We start from the raw sequence: 18,941 nt of genomic DNA, 5'->3' as shown, positions 1-18,941 counted from the left end.
ACCCAAACTGGAAACATGGAACTGGAAACTGGAACTGGAAACACATCCAAACCATTCTGTCAATTTTACCTCCCAAATCCATCCCTTCCCTCCATTTCTGTTGGTGCTGCTATAGCTCAGGCCTTATATCACTTCTCCCTGTATTACCTCTTCCTGTATCACCTCTCCCTTGGACTATTTTAAGAACCTTCTCAGTGGGTTCCCTACTTCAAAGTTACCCACTGCATTGCAAGTAAGTGCAAATCTATGGTCCTCCCCTGCTCTGAGCCTTGCAAAGGTTCCCTAATGCCTCCAGGGTGAAGTTCATGTTCCTGATCCCAGCACCCACCTGGCACTCAAACTGCCAGTTCTCTTAGCGCTAGTCCCTGCATCCCATGAACCGGGCATTCTCTAAGCCTAAATAATTGTTCAGCTAAACTGAACAAACATGCAGGGATTTGATCTTTATTGACTGATTTTTAGAGAGAGAGCACACTAGTGCATGGGGGTGCGGGAGGAGCAGAGGGAGAGGGACAGATTGATCTTTAAATAAGAGTTAACATTTGCTTCTTTAGAGAATGTATTACATAATTTCAAATTTACTGTGAAAATTAAGTCTTCAAAAATTTTATTATGGTAAAAGTCGTTTTTTTAAAAAAGAAATAAGACTCTTTGCAGTGCCCGGGTGGCTCAATCAGTTAAGCATCTGACCCTTGATTTCGGCTCAGGTCATGATCTCGGGGTTGTATGATCGAGCCCCATGTCCGGCTCCGCGCTGGGTGTGAAGCCTGTTTAGGATTCTCTCTCTCCCTCTGCCCCTCCCTCCTCCCCTGAAAAAAAAAAGAAAAAAGACTACTCCTTTAAGAAATGAGAAGAGAAAAAAACTGCTTCAGGTCCACGTTCTTTTTGTATTTTCATCCCGAGCTGCGGGAGGAGCTGAGGAGTCCAGTCCGGTGAGAGAACTGAGGCAGCCTCTGCAGGTCCCGGGGGGAGGCTGTCGGGAACGGGCCCGTCGGCAGGGCTCAGGGCCACCACAGCGGTGGGCCACAGGACGTAGGGCAGCTCTCGGGTGCTGCCTGACAGGCGCGAGGTCTCCAGAGCCTGAGAGGCTGGGGAGCGGGGTGGAGACTGGAGAGGAGCGGGCTGCACAGAGAGAGCCTCAGTGGCTGAGCACGGATCTGCCTCTGAGAAAGGGCCCGAGGCTGGGAAAGATTAGAGGGAAGGTCACCAAAACTCACAGGAGACACTGCCTGAGCTAAAAAAAAAAAAAAGAGAGAGAGAGAGAGAAGGAAATGCCCTGAATGTTTTCCCTTCCTCCGTCCCTCAGGTCCTCCCCTTGTGCCTCTCACCAGCTTGGTGGTTATCAACCTTGGTCGCACAGTGCAATCAGCTGGGGAACTTTCAAAAAGGTGAATGCCTCGGTCAGCCCTGGAGAGTCCTCCGCGGGAGGTCTGAGCGCAGCCTGAGCAGCAGGAGTCCTACCAGCGGGCCTGCTCAGTCCGCCGGCTGAGAACTACTGCAGGGCCCGGGCCCAGGCAGCAGCCCGGAGAGCAGGTCCAGGGGAAAGCTGCCTGCAGAAATCAGCACCCTGCCATGCCCGGTGCGTACAGGATCTGAGGGCCGGCAGATCTAGGATCAGCTGATATGGCACGAAGCCATGGTAAGAGCAAGGGAGAGGAGAAGCAGCAAAATGTAGGTAAAGGAACAAGATTTCTCCAAATCCTTCCTTCAGTGGCAGGCTCAAATTCCCCCTTCTCTGTGAAGCCTTCCCTGAACATCCCAACAGCAGAGTTTCTTCCTTCTTATAATGCTGATTGCCGTTCCTCCAGTGGCAAAATGTCACGTCCCACCTCCCGCGTGTCCTCAGCGGGTAGCCCAGTGTCTTGTCCTGGGCTCTTGGTCTTCCCACACCAGGAAAACCTGTTTTCCTCCTCTTGCTATTTGGGTCACATATTTCCTTCTTTCCCAAGCTGATAGCTAGCTCACTGGGATATCTCACTACTATTAAGTAGAAATTAATGGCTAAAAATGGTTAATCTATTACCCCTTCCAGATAACATTTGCATAGCAAAACTGGCCTTGAGTTCAAGATGGTGATGGGTATTAAAGAGGGCACCACGTACTGAATGGAGCCCTGGGTGTTATACGCAAACAATGAATCATGGAACACTACATCAAAAACTAATGATGTAATGTGTGGTGATTAACATAATAAAATTAAAAAAAAAAAGAATTTTAGGGCAAAGTCAAGTTGATTGAGTAGATTTTTGTGTCCCTTAAAATAAATAAATTTCAATCAAATAACATAGGTGATGGCCTAATATTGGACAATAATGATTTACAAATTTACAAATGATTAATTGTAATGCATTTTGATCACAACTCTACTCATAGCTGTTAAAACATTCAGCAGGATAAATATACCCTTAAGATACATTTACATTTCTAGTTAAAGAAGTCTAGTTATCATCTCTACATAAATTAGCCTATATATTTGCTATAAATTCCAAAGTCTTGTGATTCCACATCAAAAGAAATTTACCTTTCTGAGTGGAAATATTAAGAATTATCCTACTTGCCTGAGAAAGCTACTTTCCAGAGAAGGACAAAATCCAAGATCAAAACCAGAAATCATTTACTGTGTGTGTGTGTGTGTTTAGACTGATAGCTTATTTCCTGAAAAACTGGGCCCCAACTGTCTAACTATTAAAATAATAAGTACTTCAAAATTGGACATGCTGTTTTAAAAAACTGTTTTCTGGTATGAATTTTTCTTCATTATGAATCCATATAGAAAAGTTGTGGCAAACCCACTTCTGACCACATTAAGATATTCACAATTTTTATGGCAGTACTAACTCCTGAAAACAAACTCCCAATAAGACAGTCACAGAATACTGAAAAAACATACATGCATACATAAGAGCCACAGACAGATCCCTCCTTATGATCCTATAAGGAAAACATAAAAGACTATCAATCATGGAAAGAAAATTTCTCTTTGTCAGCTATTTAATGTATGATAGTCTTCTAGTGAGAGGTTTAGAGCTGTCATCAGCACGCTTTCAAACCCCCAAATCTCAACCACCACCACCTGACTGGGCTCCCAAATTCTTACCAAAAGAAACATCTGTTTTGCTTGAATAGTGGGCATAATCACAATCCAGCTAATAGAATCTTTTAAAAGTAGTTAAGATAATATGTTTAATGGACAGAATTAAAATCCAGAAGAGATAAATGACCACAAACTGATGGAATCCCAGTAGACTCTTGGGACAGCAGTGTGACCACAAGTGCCTTTTTCTTCCATCACATCATTAAATAAGAAAAGGAAGATGTTTTCTGTACATAAAACCAGAAAATTAGAGTGAGCTGTAGGTTTTTTTTTTTTTTTTTTTAAGATTTAATTTATTTGAGAGAGAGATCACGAGCAAGGGGAAGGGGTACAGGGAGAGGAAGAAGCAGCCTCCCTTGCTGAGCTGGCAGCCCAACGAGGGGCCTTGATCCCAGGACCCTGAGATCATGACCTGAGCCAAAGGCAGATGCCTAACCGACTGAGCCACCCAGGGGCCCCTGAGCTATAGGTTTTTAAGTAATGAGTAACTAATAATGCTCAGGGAAAACAAACGAACAAAACAAGTATAAGCTTCATGTACTTAACAAAATTAATAGTAAAACTGCTAGGATTCTATATGAAAACATACACCTCAGACAAAAGGCAAAGACAGAAAAGGAACTTCTTAGCACGTGAGAAGAGCCTAACAATTTCTTTGAAAATAGAACGCATACTCACACTCTGTACAGAGTCAATATTCAATTAATGCTAGTGACCGATTAAACCATGACATCTAGGAACTCTGCTCACTTGTAAGACCTAACTGAGTACCTTTCTGGGAATAAATGACTGTGTTTAAGGATGTTTATTTGAGGGGCACCTGGGTGGCTCAGTCGGTTAAGCATCTGCCTTCAGTTCAGGTCATGATCCCGGGGTCCTGGGACCAAGTCCCGTTCTCCCTCTGCCTGCCGCTCCCCCTGCTTGTGCGCGCTCTCTCTCCCTCTCTGACGAATAAATAAAATATTAAAAAAAAAAGATGCTTAGTTGAGGAGAGAAGCCCCTCATACACTCAAGCTTAAGAGAAGTGTCTAAATGCATCATGGTCAATCCACAAACCTCGGAGAATGTAAACATGACCTGGACAAAGTTAAAGGACATTCCAAGTCCTTAATATTACAAGACTCTTTTCAAACTGGTCCCACTGAATGTGCCTTGGGGACCCTGTGGGTCTGGGAACCATCTACACAATGCTTGACTTTGTTTAGTGACAACAAAGGGGTCAAAGATTTGAGAAACAAAAGCAGCAGGACACAGCCTCCCAAAGCAAAACCAACCAAACAAGAAAAAAATATTCACAATTGTTTGGAGAAAAGAATGATTCTAGGCTGAAGCTTTAAATTAAATCAAATTATTTAAGTTATTAATTAATTAAAATCTTCAGTTAAGAGGAAAGGAAAAAAGATCACTGTTTCTTAAATCTTGTCAGTATCTATTTCTCCTTTTTAATTTCTCAGAGACAGACTTAACAATTACCACATACAAACACAACATGGTTGCTTTTTTTCAGTTACAGCAATTTCAAATTTTAGGGAGAGATATGCCATGCTTTTCTCTGAGGTAAGAATGCTTAAGTGTAGCTGGCTCTACATTTTAGAGCCAACAACAGAGCAGGAAGCCTTATAAAAAGCAAGGTACTGTTCAGTCAACTTCAGACAAACATTAATGGTGAGAAACATTATATAAGAAACACTAGGCATTTATATATATTTTTTGACTAAAAAGATTTCATGGGAAATTTAGGTAAAAGGAAGATTTTTAAATGTCTCATGTCTTCATGGCAGACAAAGATGCAGAGATGGATGTAATAATCAGGAAAAAATCATATAAGAATCTCCTCCATGTAATATCATGGATCAGTGATTATGGTGGGTTACAGCCTCATTAAATATAATGGACATCCTCATCAACCATATATTCAAGCTCCATCTGTGTCAACGAGTGGCTGAGAATAACTGAAGGCTGAAAGAACCTAATCCACTTTATCCACTTAAACCCTCCCTCACAAATGCCTGGGACCAGTGGACCCTTTAAAGTCCACAGAATAATCTAGTCACTAAATTTGTGCTCCTGGTACCTGAAAACATTTACTGCAAGAGCCTCTTAGCATACAGACAGGAAGCAGCATTTTTTGTTTGTTTTAGATAATCCAAGTAGGTTCATTACTTCCTTCCTTTTGTTCCTATTTTAAGGAGGAAGAGCAACAGAAAGCCCCATTCCCATTCCAACCCCACCCCCAGTACAAATTACAATTTCCTTATATGTGCTAAAAGGAGCTGTAAATTATAAAAAGATGAGACTCACTTGCTGAGGGGGCAGCAAAAGTAAGCATGTTCTTACCTGATGTGGCCAATCAATTCAATAAGCTTGTGACTGAAAAAATAAGCTGTCAGCTCAGACACATGACTCAGGACTGAACAGACCCCAAAGAGGGTTGTAGTTCCATTCAGGTCTTCCAAATGCCAGTAGAGAAAGGTGAACACAAAGCCGTATCCAAAACCCATAAACCACGCTACGAACAACACGGAGCCGTACTGCACACTGCAGAGCAGCCTGATTAAGTCCCAAAAGCTGAAAGCCTGTGAGTGGCTCGTGGTGGTTGGTGTCTCCTCAGAGGACTCCGTGGAGCTGTTCCTCTCCACTTGAGGGATCTCCACCTCTTTTCCTTTATCTTCATTGTTTTTGAAATGGTTGTAGCGGAACCGGAACTGAGTGGCGACAATCAAAGCCATGGTCATGAGAACTCCGAAGACGATGAAGACGATCTGGTAATTCCGATACTCAGGGGGTTTACACCCCTTTCCATCGATGAGCACTTCTATGTGAGTGTAGTCAATTCCGATGCCCACAGACAGCATCGCCAGGCCCCAGCCCAGGGAGCCCCACATGCGCTGCAATCCATAGCGATCTCTGTGTTTTCCCAGATACTGGAGTGTTACTGTGTCCACAATGGTGACAGAAGAGGCACTGAAAAATTCTCCTATTATGACGACTACCAAGATCACCAAGAATATAGCCTCCACTTCTTGTTGATCGTAAACAAGAGTGACTTGATCAGAAGGTAAAGATTTGGTGGTAGTGACAATAGCAGTGGTTGTCTCTCTGGTTACGTTTCCCGGGAAGGCAGGGGTTGCTGTGCTTGGACTCAAGGTAAAGTCCATAATATGGTCAGTAATTTCGTCTGTCTGCGGTTGCAGAGTGGGCATACTGGTCTTGTTTGGAGCTGTCGAAAAGATGACAGTTTCTGTGACATTGGGCCCCGTTTCTACAATCACCGGCCAGGTGGAAGGGAGCAGGCTCCTTTTCTCACGCATTCTTGGTGATGTGGTAATGGAAGAGTTGGTTGGCAGGACAGTTAACAGGTGACTTGAATTAGTGGGACGAGATGTTGGGGGAATCTTTGGTACACATCTCAAGGTAGCAGGTTTGACAAATCCGATGCCCAGGTTGAATAAAACCCAACACAAAAGAGAAAAGAGGAGGACGATTTTGCCTTTTTTAAAGCGATCTGCAACTACACCCCAAAAGGGGGCACTGCAGAATTCAATGAAGTATCGGATACCTACTAGCAATCCACTCTGGCTGGGTGACATTCCCAGCTGTTTATAATACACAGGCAAAAGTGGGTAAAGAGAGCCATATGCAGAGTAGAAGAAAAAATAGAAGACCTTGGATATCAGAAGATCATTGTTTATTTTGACACAATGTTTCTCTATCCAGTCTATTTCCTCCTCAGGAATAGCTGTTGTTTCTGTGGAGGTGGGCGTTTCATTGGAAGGTGGTTCGGGTTCCCTGGAAATACCATTAAAGGGATCAGCAAGCACATACTTTCTCTTCTGTTCCTCTTCATCATCAGTTAAGATGGCGACTTTATCATCTGACGCCATGGCTTACCACCACCATCAGAAAGTTTATGACCTTCAGAATCTTGATTGTTGATCTGTAAAGTAAAATTTAAAAGGTGGCTTAGTATGAAAATAACATTTAAACCTAGAGTTTCATCTTGCAAGAAGCTGAGGAGTTTCAAACAAAAATAGTAATGAGAGAGAATGAGAGAATTCTCCCGTTTATCACTTGCAGCCATACAATACTAAAAAAGGAAAACAGCTTTCAAAGAATCAAATACTCTTTATGGCCACTGACTGACTAATTACATGTTCTAATGGCAGGGTTATATAGCTCAGGTTCATTCTCAAATCTTTTCATTGATTCCTGGTGAAAATTTACAAATGATAGGGATTATGTCTAAACCAAATATAGAGAATTGAAAATAGTATTTACACTTTCTTGGTTTTACTTTTCAAACAAATCCACTGCATGTTTGAAGTGTAGAATTTTTAGAAAATAAAGGTAGCTAAAACTTCAGTTTCTATAGAAAAACAGAAATAAGCTTTTAACCACAACCACGGATGTGATGAGAAAGAGGGAGTCAACTGCACATTTGCAACTGGAGTTGGTCACTACAGCCACGACAAAGATAGCCCGGTAAGGAAATAGCCTTTATGTTGTATATATTCCATACATTTCTCTAGGTGTGCTTTTATGGATTAAAGTTTAAGAAAACGTCAGGAAAAAAAAAAAAAACCCAGATACCATTTATTGAGTGCTTACTCTGTGCCAGGCAAACTTAAACATCTTTAAAAGTGTTAATTCATATTTATCACAATATCCCTATTATCTTTTCTGTGTTACAGAAAAGAAAAATGAGGCATGCTGAGCTTCAATAACTCAGAAGTGTCAGAGTGAGAGTCCAAACCCTAATATCATGGCTTTAAGCCGTACACTCTAACTGCCAAATGCTACATTCTGGATAATAAAATGTGATTAAACCTTTTTATGAGACAGGATGTTTCATATGAAAGATAAACAATATGTCAATGGCATAAATTTATAGGAACTACCACATTCCATCAGAATTTCCCTTTCTTCCATTATACAGATAATTAAAGAGTCCAAAGGTCTTGCTTACATCAAGATTTCTCAAGCTGCAATCAATATATTCTGATGTAGGAGGTATATACATTAAATACATAGTAATTCTTTTCACCTTCTATACCAGAGAGGAATAACTTCACTTGCTACCCCTTGGAATAGATCTTGCTCTCCCCTTTTCCCAAAATGAAGACTAAGTTGCTGAAAATCTTCCAGAATCAGGCTTGCAAACATTTAAAAAAGAGCTGCTAGGCAGAGAGTGGAAACACAATGTAATGAGACCTGTGTAATAAGTCAGTTGATCTTCTACCCTCATCCCCAAGCCAGGTGTCAATGTAGCTGTAAGTTTTTACAATGTTCATGTATTTCTTATTTTTAGGTTTAAGCAATTTTTTTATTTGAGGTAAAATTCACACAACATAAAATTAACCATTTTAAGTAAACAATTCAGTGGAATTTAGTGCATTCACAATGTTGTGCAACCCCCAACTCTATCTAGTTCCCAAGTATGTTTTCCTTAGCGTGAAAGGAAAATCTGTTTTCCCCACAAAACTTCAAGGAAAAGCAAAATCCTATCTTTTGCTGTCCAGCTGATTTTTCTCAATGTTCCATACTTATGTTTCTTTCATCATTAGTGCCTTCACCTAGCCAAATCAGCAGCTCCAATTCCATCTCATCACCTAAAGAGAACAATAATTCTCCTTTGGACTTATTTTCTAAATTAATTTCATTTCTGAGCTCAAATTTATTTATTTATTTTTTTAAAAGATTTTATTTATTTATTTGACAGAGAGAGAGATAGCAAGAGCAGAAACACAAGCAGGGGGAGCGGGAGAGGGAGAAGCAGGCTTCCTGCCGAGCAGGGAGCCCGATGTGGGACTCGATCCCAGGACCCTGGGATCATGACCTGAGCTGAAGGCAGACGCTTAACGACTGAGCCACCCAGGTGCCCTCTGAGCTCAAATTTAAAAGAAATATTTGTTTTTAAAGGGTATAAAAGTTGTATGACACTTCTGGGTGAAGATGGCAGATTGAGCACATCTGACTTCCATCCCTGTGCTCTACTAAAATGATCACACGCGTGTGCGCACACACACACACACATTTTTAAAGTCATAATCCAAGCTAGGAGAATTAAAAAGCCCATAAATGGAGCAATAAAATGAGATTCTGGAAGCCAGAATATAATTAGACAATTGGTAAATAACTTAGTAGATCTTAGAAAACTGAAACCTTGGTTGACAGTGAGGAAAGCCAGTAATAGAATTTATTACTCAGAATCCTTCAAAGAAGTCTCACGAGTTGGCCATATTAGGTTGAAGTGCAAATAAGTGTGTGTGTGTGTGTGTGTGTGTGTGTGTGTGTGTAGAGGTGGGGAGGGGAGGCTGCTGCTAATGGAGTTGACTGAAAGTCTGAACTCCAACGAAAAACACTCAATCCCCTTCTCTACTCCACATAGCTAACCAGACAGCTAGAGGTTTTTCCCCTGTGGAGAGAATAAAACAGAGGTTCTGCTGTCGTACAGAAACAGCTGGAGCTGAGAGTAGGGGTACCAGACTGAAAACAGGGCATTAAGTGCACATATACATACTGATTCCAAGCCTTAGCCCTAACCCCAAACCCCCATCCAACTTCCCTCACAAGGTTTCCAGAGGCTGGCAAGGTTATCATCCTCCAGGCAGGGAACTGGAAGGTTCTTCTCTGAGGATCCTGACACTGAAGCCTCCCCCACTAAACAACCCACCAAATCACTCTACATGGAAGTTCGGAGTCATCAAGCCCTGCCACTAAATATGAGCAGTCATCCAGAATTGTAAGACATTTGAAGAAAGTACCTTACATGAAAGAACCAAAACAAACAGAAAAAAAAATCAACATGGAGAAAATAGAAGCTATGTGAGGAGGAAAATATTTCCTAAATATATTAATTTCAGAAATAGGAAAAGAAATGCAACTATGAAACAAAAATAATACATATTTTTCAAGAAGGAGGAGGATGAAGGGGAATAAAAGGAATGCTTGAATGAAAAAGTTATGGAAATTTTTTGTGGAAAAAAGAGCATAAATGATAAGGGATGATGTAAAAAAAATTTAAGGCAACTACTTAGAAAAAAGAACAACAACAACAATAAACAGATCCTCTACTTCACATGATACACAAAAATCAATTCCAGATGGATTGTAAACACAGAAAAAGATCTTGAAGATCTTAGGATAGAAAACTATTAAATAGGATATAAAAGTGCTAAGCATTAAGGAAGAAAAAATAAATTGGACTACATTAAAATTAAAAACTTCTTTTCATAAAAAGGCAACATTAAAGATGGAAATGTCAAGCCAAAGAGTAAAATAAGGTATTCTGGTGAGGATGAATATTATATATATATCTGACAAAAGAATGTATCCAGATATATAGAGAATTCTTAAAAATCTATAGAAAGATGTCAGGTAATCTAATAGGAAAAATGAGTAAAAGACTTGAACAGTCACTTCACAAAAGAGCTTAGGCAAGTGGCAAATAAATATATAAAAAGATGCTCAACTTGATTCAAGTGAGCAGTAAAAGCAAATTAAACTGATAAGAACAGATACTACACTTGATCTTAGCCAAAAGGCCGAGAAGCGATAGTAAAAGCAAATTAAAACAATGCAATAATACAACATATTCCCAAAATGGCTAAAATAAATAGGACAGATAATACCAAGTGTTGATGAGGATGTAGAGCAACTGGACCTCACAGAGGTTGCTGATAGGAATGTAAATTGATACACTACTTTGATAAGTGTTTGGGAATAGCTATCAAACCTGAAGGTTTACCTGATGACAACTCCTCGATATGTATTAAATAGTAATGTATTCACCAAATGACATCTACAAAAATGTTCACAGCAGAACAATTTTAATAGCTCAAAACTGGGAACAACCTCTCTATAGAAGAATATATAAACTATGTTATATTCATATCATGAAATACTGTACAGCAGTAAAAATGAACAATTACAATTTCTTGCAATGACATGGATGAATCTCACAAACATAATATGGACTGAGAAAAGCAAGAAGCAGAAGAGCACATACCATATGATTCCATTTATATAGAGTTACAAAAGCAAGCAAAACTAATTTATGGTATTAAAAGTCAGGGTAGATTTTGCTTCCAAAGAGATTAAGTAGACACAATTTTTCCTACTGCTCTGCTAAGTACAACTAAAAATCTTGGGGATTATATATAAAGCAAATACAGAAGACTCTGAAAGGTAGACAGAAGAAGGCAGACCAGCTAGGGACCTTGGTACCCAAAGAACAACATAGGGATGAATGGGGCTAAAGAACTTGGAAATACCAATGAGTGCAAACCAAAAAACAAACAAACAAACAACAACAAAAAAAGCAAAACAAAAAACCCACAAAGCCCTCTCTGGCTAAAGGATGAGGAAAAATGCAGCCTAGAAAAACAGAAAACTTTAGATAATAACAGCTGTACTCCAGCCAAATACCACAGAGTGGGATTTGGTGTTGGGGGGTAATGTGTCTTGACTCCCACCCCCACCAGCAAAGGCTACAGGGGAAGCCTAGACTTCCACACTCACCAGGCTATAACAGGGCACCCCAACCCCTAAGCTGAGGTGGTATCAGAGAACACCAAGTAGGGAGCTGGGACTTCCGTCACTGCTAGGTGGTAATGAGGCCATGTTGTCAAGACATCATTAGTGAGGAACACCGGGGGATCCTGGACTTAAATCTCCACCTGTTAGTAACAAGACATCCCTACCTTTCCACCCCAGGGTGGTGTCAGAAGTGGCCCAGTAGAGACTCATGACTTTTGCCACCACCCAGCAGTAACAAGATTCCTCTCCTCACCACTACTGTGGTATCAGTGGAAAACACATAGGGAGCAGTAATGAGGTACTCCTATTTCTTCCATCCAGGGAAGTATCAGTGGATAGCTAATGGTGAGCCAGAAGACCCATTGCTACTTCGCAGTAACAAGGAGCTCCTTCACCCTCAGGTGTCAAGAGGGGCTGAGTGGGGAACCTGGACTTCAACCTCCATCTAGCTGTAATGAGGCAATATCTCCAATTCCCCTGCTAGAGCATGTCAGAAGAATCCAGCTAGAACAGGAGGCTTAAATACGATCCAGAGTTTCATAACATAATACCCCAAATGTCCAAGTTTCAATAAAAATAATGCATACCAAGAACAAGTGAGACTTCAAAAAATTCTTCAAAAAGCAAAATGAAAAAAAGAAAAGAAAAGAAAAGACAGATGAAAGTTGAAGCACAGAAATAGAATGTCCCAGCAAGAGGGCGCCTGGGTGGCTCAGTCGTTAAGCGTCTGCCTTCGGCTCAGGTCATGGTCCCAGGGTCCTGGGATTGAGTCCCACATCGGGCTCTCTGCTCCGCGGGAAGCCTGCTTCTCCCTCTCCCACTCCCCCTGCTTGTGTTCCTGCTCTCGCGATGTCTTCCTCTGTCAAATAAATAAATAAAATCTTAAAAAAAAAAAGAAATATAATACATAAAGAGATATAATACATAAAGAGAAACAGCAAGAAATATAATACATAAAGAGAAACAAAATGGAAAGTTTAGAACTGGAAAAGATAATAGCCAAAATATAAAAAACTCAATGGATGGACTCTACAGCAGAAGGGGGGAGAGAGGGAAAAATGAGCAAACTGAAAGACAGAATATGGAAATTATACAATGTGAACAACAGAGAAAATAGACTGGAAAAAAAAATTAACAGAGCCTCAAGGACCTATGGGACTATAACTAAAGATTGAACATTCATGTCATCAGAGTCCTGGAAGGAGAAGAAAAGGGCAAGGCTGAAGTACTCAAAGAAATAAAAGCTGAAAACTTCTCAAATTGGCAAAAGATCTACAGATTCAAGAAACTGAATGCACTCCAAACAAGAGAAACTCACACCAAGACACATCATAGTCAAACTTGAAACCAAAGACAAAAGAAAAAAATCTTGAAAGCAGTGAGACAGGACTTACAACCTACCAATACAGGAAAAACAATTCAAATGATAGCAGATATATCATCAGAAACCACGTACACCAGAAGAAAGTGGCATAATATAAGAATTGTCAAACCAGAATCTTATATCCATAAGAAAGTCCAAACACCAGAAAGCTACAGAACAATATCCCTTATAAACATAGACACAAAAATCCTTAACAAAATATTAGAAAACAAAATTTAGAAATATATAAGAACAGTACACTCTGACCAAGTGAGATCTATTCCAAGGATACAAGGCTGGTACAGTATTTGAAAACCAATCAGTGTAAATCCACCATATTACAAGCTAACGAGAAAAAGTGTCATAATCCTATTAACTTATGCAGAAAAAGATTCTGACAAAATTAAACACTCATTTCATGAAAAGTCTCAGAAAAACAGGAATAGAGAGAAACTTCCTCCATTAGATAAAGATCATCTATAAAAACCTACAGGTAACATTACACTTAGTGGTGAAAGACTGAATGCTTTCTCTCTAAGATAGGGAACAAAGCAAGACCATCGGTCTTACCACTCTTATGCAACGTAGTGTTGGATGCTCTAGCCATTTTAGTAAGGACAAAAAAGAAAACAAAGGTGTACAGATCAAAAAGAAAGAAATGGTGTCTATTTGCAGATGACATGATTGTGTAGGAAATCCCAAGAAATCTACAAAATCTCCTGGAAAGAAGAAATATTTAAATATAAATTAATGCAAAGGACTATATGCTGAAAACTACAAGATGCTGATGAAAGAAAGAAAAATCTAAATAAATGGAGAGGGGCACCTGGTTGGCTCAGTTGGTTAAGCATCCGACACTTCATCTCAGCTCAGGTCTTGATCTCAGGGTCATGAGTTCAAGCCCTGCACTGGACCCAGCATAGAGCCCACTTAAAAGAAAAAAAAGAAGAGACATACCATATTCATGAATTGGAACATTCAACACAGCAAAGATTTCAATTTTCCTCAAATTTATACACAGGTTTAACACAATCCCTACCGAAATCTGAGCAAGATTTTTTTTGTAGATATAGAGAACATTATTCCCTAGGAATAATCTATGAAAGAAAAGGGAACAGGAATAGCTAAAGCAATTTTGAAAAAGAAGATTTATTTCGGCTACAGGATAATCATGACTAAGTGGCACTGGCAGAAGAAAAGACACACTGATCAAAGGAACAGAGCACAGAGCCCAGGAATAAAGCTATACAAATATGCCAAACTGATATTTCACAAAGATGCAAAAACAATTTAATGGAGGCAAGATAACCTTTTCAACAAATGGTGCTGGAGCAATTAGCTATCAATAGGCAAAAAATGAACATCAACCTAAGTTTCACACCTTATATGAATATTAACTCAAAATGGGCATGGATCTAAATGTAAAATGTAAAACTACATAACTTTCAGAAAAAAAACCTAGGAGAAAATCCTCAGACTCTAGTGCTAGGCAAAGAGTTCTTAGACTTAACACCAAATGCATATTTCATAAAAGGAAAAACTGATAAATCAGACTTCATCAAAATTAAAAAATCTTATTCTGCAAAAATCTCTACTAAGAGGATGAAAAGACAAATTATAATAGGAGGAAATATTTGCAAGACACATTCAACAAATGACTAGTATCTAGAATATATAAAGAACTCTCAAAACTCAACAGTAAAAAAGAAAAAAAAAGTCCAAACAATCCAATTAGAAAGTGGACCCAAGACATGAAAAGACATTTTATCAAAGAGGAGATACAGGATATATAGATGCAAATAAACATAGGAAAAGATGTTCCTTGTCATTAACCATTAGAGAAATGTAAATTTAATTAAAAACATACCACTACACGTGTGTAACAATGGCTAAAGTAAAAATAGTGACAACACCAAATTCTGATAAGGATAAGAAGAAACTAGATCACTCATACATTGCTGGTGGGGATATAAAATGGTACAGCCACTCTGGAAAGCAGTTTGGCAGTTTCTTAACAATCGAAACACGTGACTACCATATGACCCAGCAATCGCATTTCTGGGCATTTATCTCAGAGAAATGAAAAAAATTTCACACAAAACCAACACAAATATTTATAGCAGCTTTATTTGTAGTATCCCCAAACTGGAAAGAACCAGATGTCCTTCAGGGGACAAATGGTTCTACAAATTGTGGCACATCCATACCATGGAATATTACACAGCAATAAAAGGGGACGAATAGGATCTCCAGAGAACTGTAAAGAGTGAAAAAAGGCCAATCTTAAAAGATTATATACATATGATTCCATTCATGTATCATTCTTGGAATGACAAAATTACTGAAATGGAGAACACATAAGGGATTGGGAGGGGTTCCATACGGAGCAAAGGCAGGAGGAAAGCGGTGGTAGCCACAGAAGGGAGACGTGAGAAATTCAGGTGGTGATAAAATGTTCTATATCTTGACCATATCTGTGTCAGTATCCTGGTTGTGCTGTTGTACTCAAGTTTTGCAAGATGTTACCACTGGGGAAAAGTGCGCACAGGATACACGGGCTATCTGTATTATTTCTTACAACTGTATGTGAATCTACAGTTATCTCAAAACAGAAAGCTTAATTTTTAAAAGTAGTTCCCCTTGGGGAAGGTAGTGACTAGATGGGGTTCTAGGGTGCTGAGAATTTTAGGATTTTTTGATCTGGGTCTTTATCGCATGGATGCATTCAATGTGTAAAAGCGTCACAGATTTATATATTTTTTTCAACAAAAATGAACTTAAGAACTTAAAATACAAAGAAGAAAAAAAGAAAAGAGGTGAAAGTAGGAAAGAAAGGACAAGGCAAATACTGGATCATCCAGCAAGTCAAGTATCTAAAAAATTGGAACTCCAAGAAGAGAAAATAAAGAATATTAAGAAAAGGAAATTTTTTAATCCAAAAAAATTTCTTAGAACTGAAAGCTATGAATTATCTGACTGAAATGACCCACTGAGTGCCCAACACAGAGAATAAAACAGACCCAAGCCAGAGCACATCATGAAGATTTCGGAACACTTGGACACACAGATGACGCCACAAATTTTCAGAGAAGAAAATGTGTCACATGCTAGGGATCAGGAACCAGAGATGACTTCAGATTTCTCAGTGGGAGCTATGGTGAGCCAAATCATTATTCAAGTTTATAGGTGAAATAAAGACATTTTACCTACGTAATTTCTCAAAAAAACATACCTCTTGTGTACCCTTTCTCAGGTTGTGTGCCACCAAAACAAGGGACTAAATCAAGAGAGAATAAGACAGAGGATACAGGACATAAAAGACCTGACGTGGGAGAGACGCAAAGGGACACAGGCACGCTGGTGACTGGAGGTCCCGGCGTGACAGCTACGTGCCAGACACACAGGGCGGCGGGTCTAGCAGGGGGCAGGTCTGAAGGCCCCCAGACAGCCTTTAACAGCAAAATGACACTGACAGAGTAACAGTACATCTGAATGTCCCAAGAGGAAATTTAGATAATTGGTGAAGAGTTTAGGGCTGAATTAGTGGTCAGTACAGAGAAAGTTAAGTAAGCAAAACATTACAAGAAAACGAAAAGTTGCACAGGAAAAGAAAAATAAGCATAGTTTACTGCATGTCTCAGCTGTAAGTACACAGTCATACTAATGCAAATAAATAGTGACTACTGAACTCCAAAATTGCCACATCACCACATTGAGAAGATATGAAATGAGAAGGTTGAATAGGTATAGAGAGCTGGGGCAGGAAAGAAGAGTTAAATCCGTATCTTCCATAGTGAGAAGACAGTAGATAATGCCTACACTTAAAAATCAAGAGTTAAGAATACAAGCATTTTATTTAAAAATACACAGGTGAATATCAAAATGGTAGCCTAAAATGCAGAGGAAGGAGTTGCCTCTGATGGGAAATGAGCGATGGGGTAGAATCTGGTTGTTGTTTTACTTTTAAACGAGCTCTATAAAATTGTTCATCTTTAAAAAAAAAAACTTTGTACGTGCCTATCTCTGCTTTAAAAAATAAAAATCAAAACTGAAAAAGAAATATGCAGTCATGTGAGCTTTATCTCTATAAAAGATAATAACTGAAACAGCTACCAGTACCCTTCTATCCCAGACTGAAAATAGTTTTCAGAATTGTACAGAATGAATTCTGACTATGAATTCCAATCAGGTGGGCTTTAATTAATTATCCTCCATAAATCAACCACTGAGTCTTTAACAAGTAGGTCACAGAAGGACACCAAGTCCTTTTAAAAAGGCGTAAGTCTCTGATTTGTCCAAGTGATGCTGAGAACTGATGCCCAAATGCTAATTCAAAGCTGCAAAATACCTTACATTTGAATGTTGATTTAAACCTTGTTGAGTGACTTTCTCCCAAACCATTCTTTCCTCACCATCTTATTCAAATGATTTTTGATTATCATAAGTTCATGCAAGGTTTCTCTTGCTCCATGAGTCCAGATGTTAAGTAGTTCTCTAAGTATCAACAAATGCAAAGTAGTTACTGGAATGTTCTTCTCCTATAATATTCAGTACCTTTGTATGAATGTCATATCCATAAGAATATGAATTCATAAGAATTTCAATTCTAAAAATATAAACAAAAACTTTTAGTTTCAATTCAGGACACTAATGTTTAGACTTAATATTTTCAGGTTATATTTAGATTTTGAGGAAAAGGAACCAAAACAATCACATTTAAAACACAGTGACAAAATACAGTTCAACTACAGTCATCTGTACGATCACAGGATCAGGGACAAAAAGAAGTAAATGAACCAAAACAAACTCTGTATTTTAATAAATTAAAATATGCCCCAAAGTACGGCATGCTTTGGCTGACTTAGATTACATTTAATTTGCCATAAGGATTGATAGAGCAAGTATAAAGAGCAGTAAAAATATTTATATGCTGGATGAAGTACTTAGTCTGTTTACAAACCAAGGAGAGGTATTGTTTATTAAGTAGTCTAACAACATGAACCCATTAAGCTAACATTTTGTTTAAACCTCTTTTTTTTTAAAGATTTTTTTTTAAAGTCTTTTTTTTAAGAGTCTTTTTTTTTCAAAGATTTTTTTAAAAGAAACTTTTAAAAAGGAGAGAAGACATTACAAATCATACACAGAATTAAATTTATGAACTTCTCTGGGAAATCTCTACTATAGGTTTGCAGTTAATCCTACTTGGATAAGAAGGACTTTTATTTATTAGAAAAGCAGAAAACTTTTCTCACCTAGCACTCTCTAATGATAGTAATCAACACCATTACGGTGAAAATATAACACAGCCTTTTAAAACCTGGAAAAACATTCTACCAGTACTTCTACTGAGTCAATCAACTAGCAGGTATTTCTGAATTATTGATGACAGGTGATGAAATAATTCTTGTTAAAATTGATAGCTATCTTCATTATGCATTTAAATGGAAACTGCTCAAACATGTATTGAGGTATCCACAAATATATGAGTATGGAAATGGATTCAGCTTTTCAGGGGGAAAAAAAACCCCTTAAACCTGAATATATCGTTTGGAATAATAATTGCCAAAGGTCAGATTTACAAACATAAAGTAGCAGCAACATAACTCTCAGTGATGGAGAGGAAACACAGAAAGGACAGTCCCCTCTTGGCACCATTTCTATCATAACTCGATATTGCCCAGAGACCAGTACTGAGGCTGAAAAATGGGAAAATCCACATTTTGAACCCTCAGAGCTAGCTCTACGTTGTCAACTGTTACTGACCATTCTCTGTGCCTTTAAGCAATATGAGTCTCAGGGCAGGTCTCTACTGCTGCAATTTATTATCAGCAGACATAGAGAAACCCCTCTAAACAAGACTTAGAGTCCTGGTATTCAGCCACTACATTCTGGAACATTGAGTTCAACCCCCAGAATTTTCCAGAAAGAGCTTTCCTCAGAGCCTTA

The 18,941-nt window shown here is 38.9% G+C and overlaps 1 protein-coding gene and 1 pseudogene across 4 annotated transcripts in view; both read right to left on the bottom strand.

Annotated features, from left to right (window-relative positions):
* MFSD6 (major facilitator superfamily domain containing 6) overlaps positions 1–18,941 on the bottom strand; it is a 68,764-nt gene that overhangs the window by 37,359 nt on the left and 12,464 nt on the right. For all 4 annotated transcript variants that reach the window (XM_036121324.2, XM_036121323.2, XM_036121325.2 and 1 more), the window contains exon 2: positions 5,432–7,031. In XM_036121324.2, coding sequence (XP_035977217.1) covers positions 5,432–6,978 — 1,547 coding nt within the window. In that variant the 5' untranslated portion in view covers positions 6,979–7,031. The remainder of the gene's footprint in view (positions 1–5,431; positions 7,032–18,941) is intronic.
* On the bottom strand, positions 10,521–10,650 carry LOC118554056 (U2 spliceosomal RNA; annotated as a pseudogene).

The sequence above is a fragment of the Halichoerus grypus genome, chromosome 4 (genome assembly GCF_964656455.1).
Source record: "Halichoerus grypus chromosome 4, mHalGry1.hap1.1, whole genome shotgun sequence".
NCBI lineage: Eukaryota > Metazoa > Chordata > Mammalia > Carnivora > Phocidae > Halichoerus > Halichoerus grypus.
This window is presented reverse-complemented; position numbering and strand designations above follow the sequence as displayed.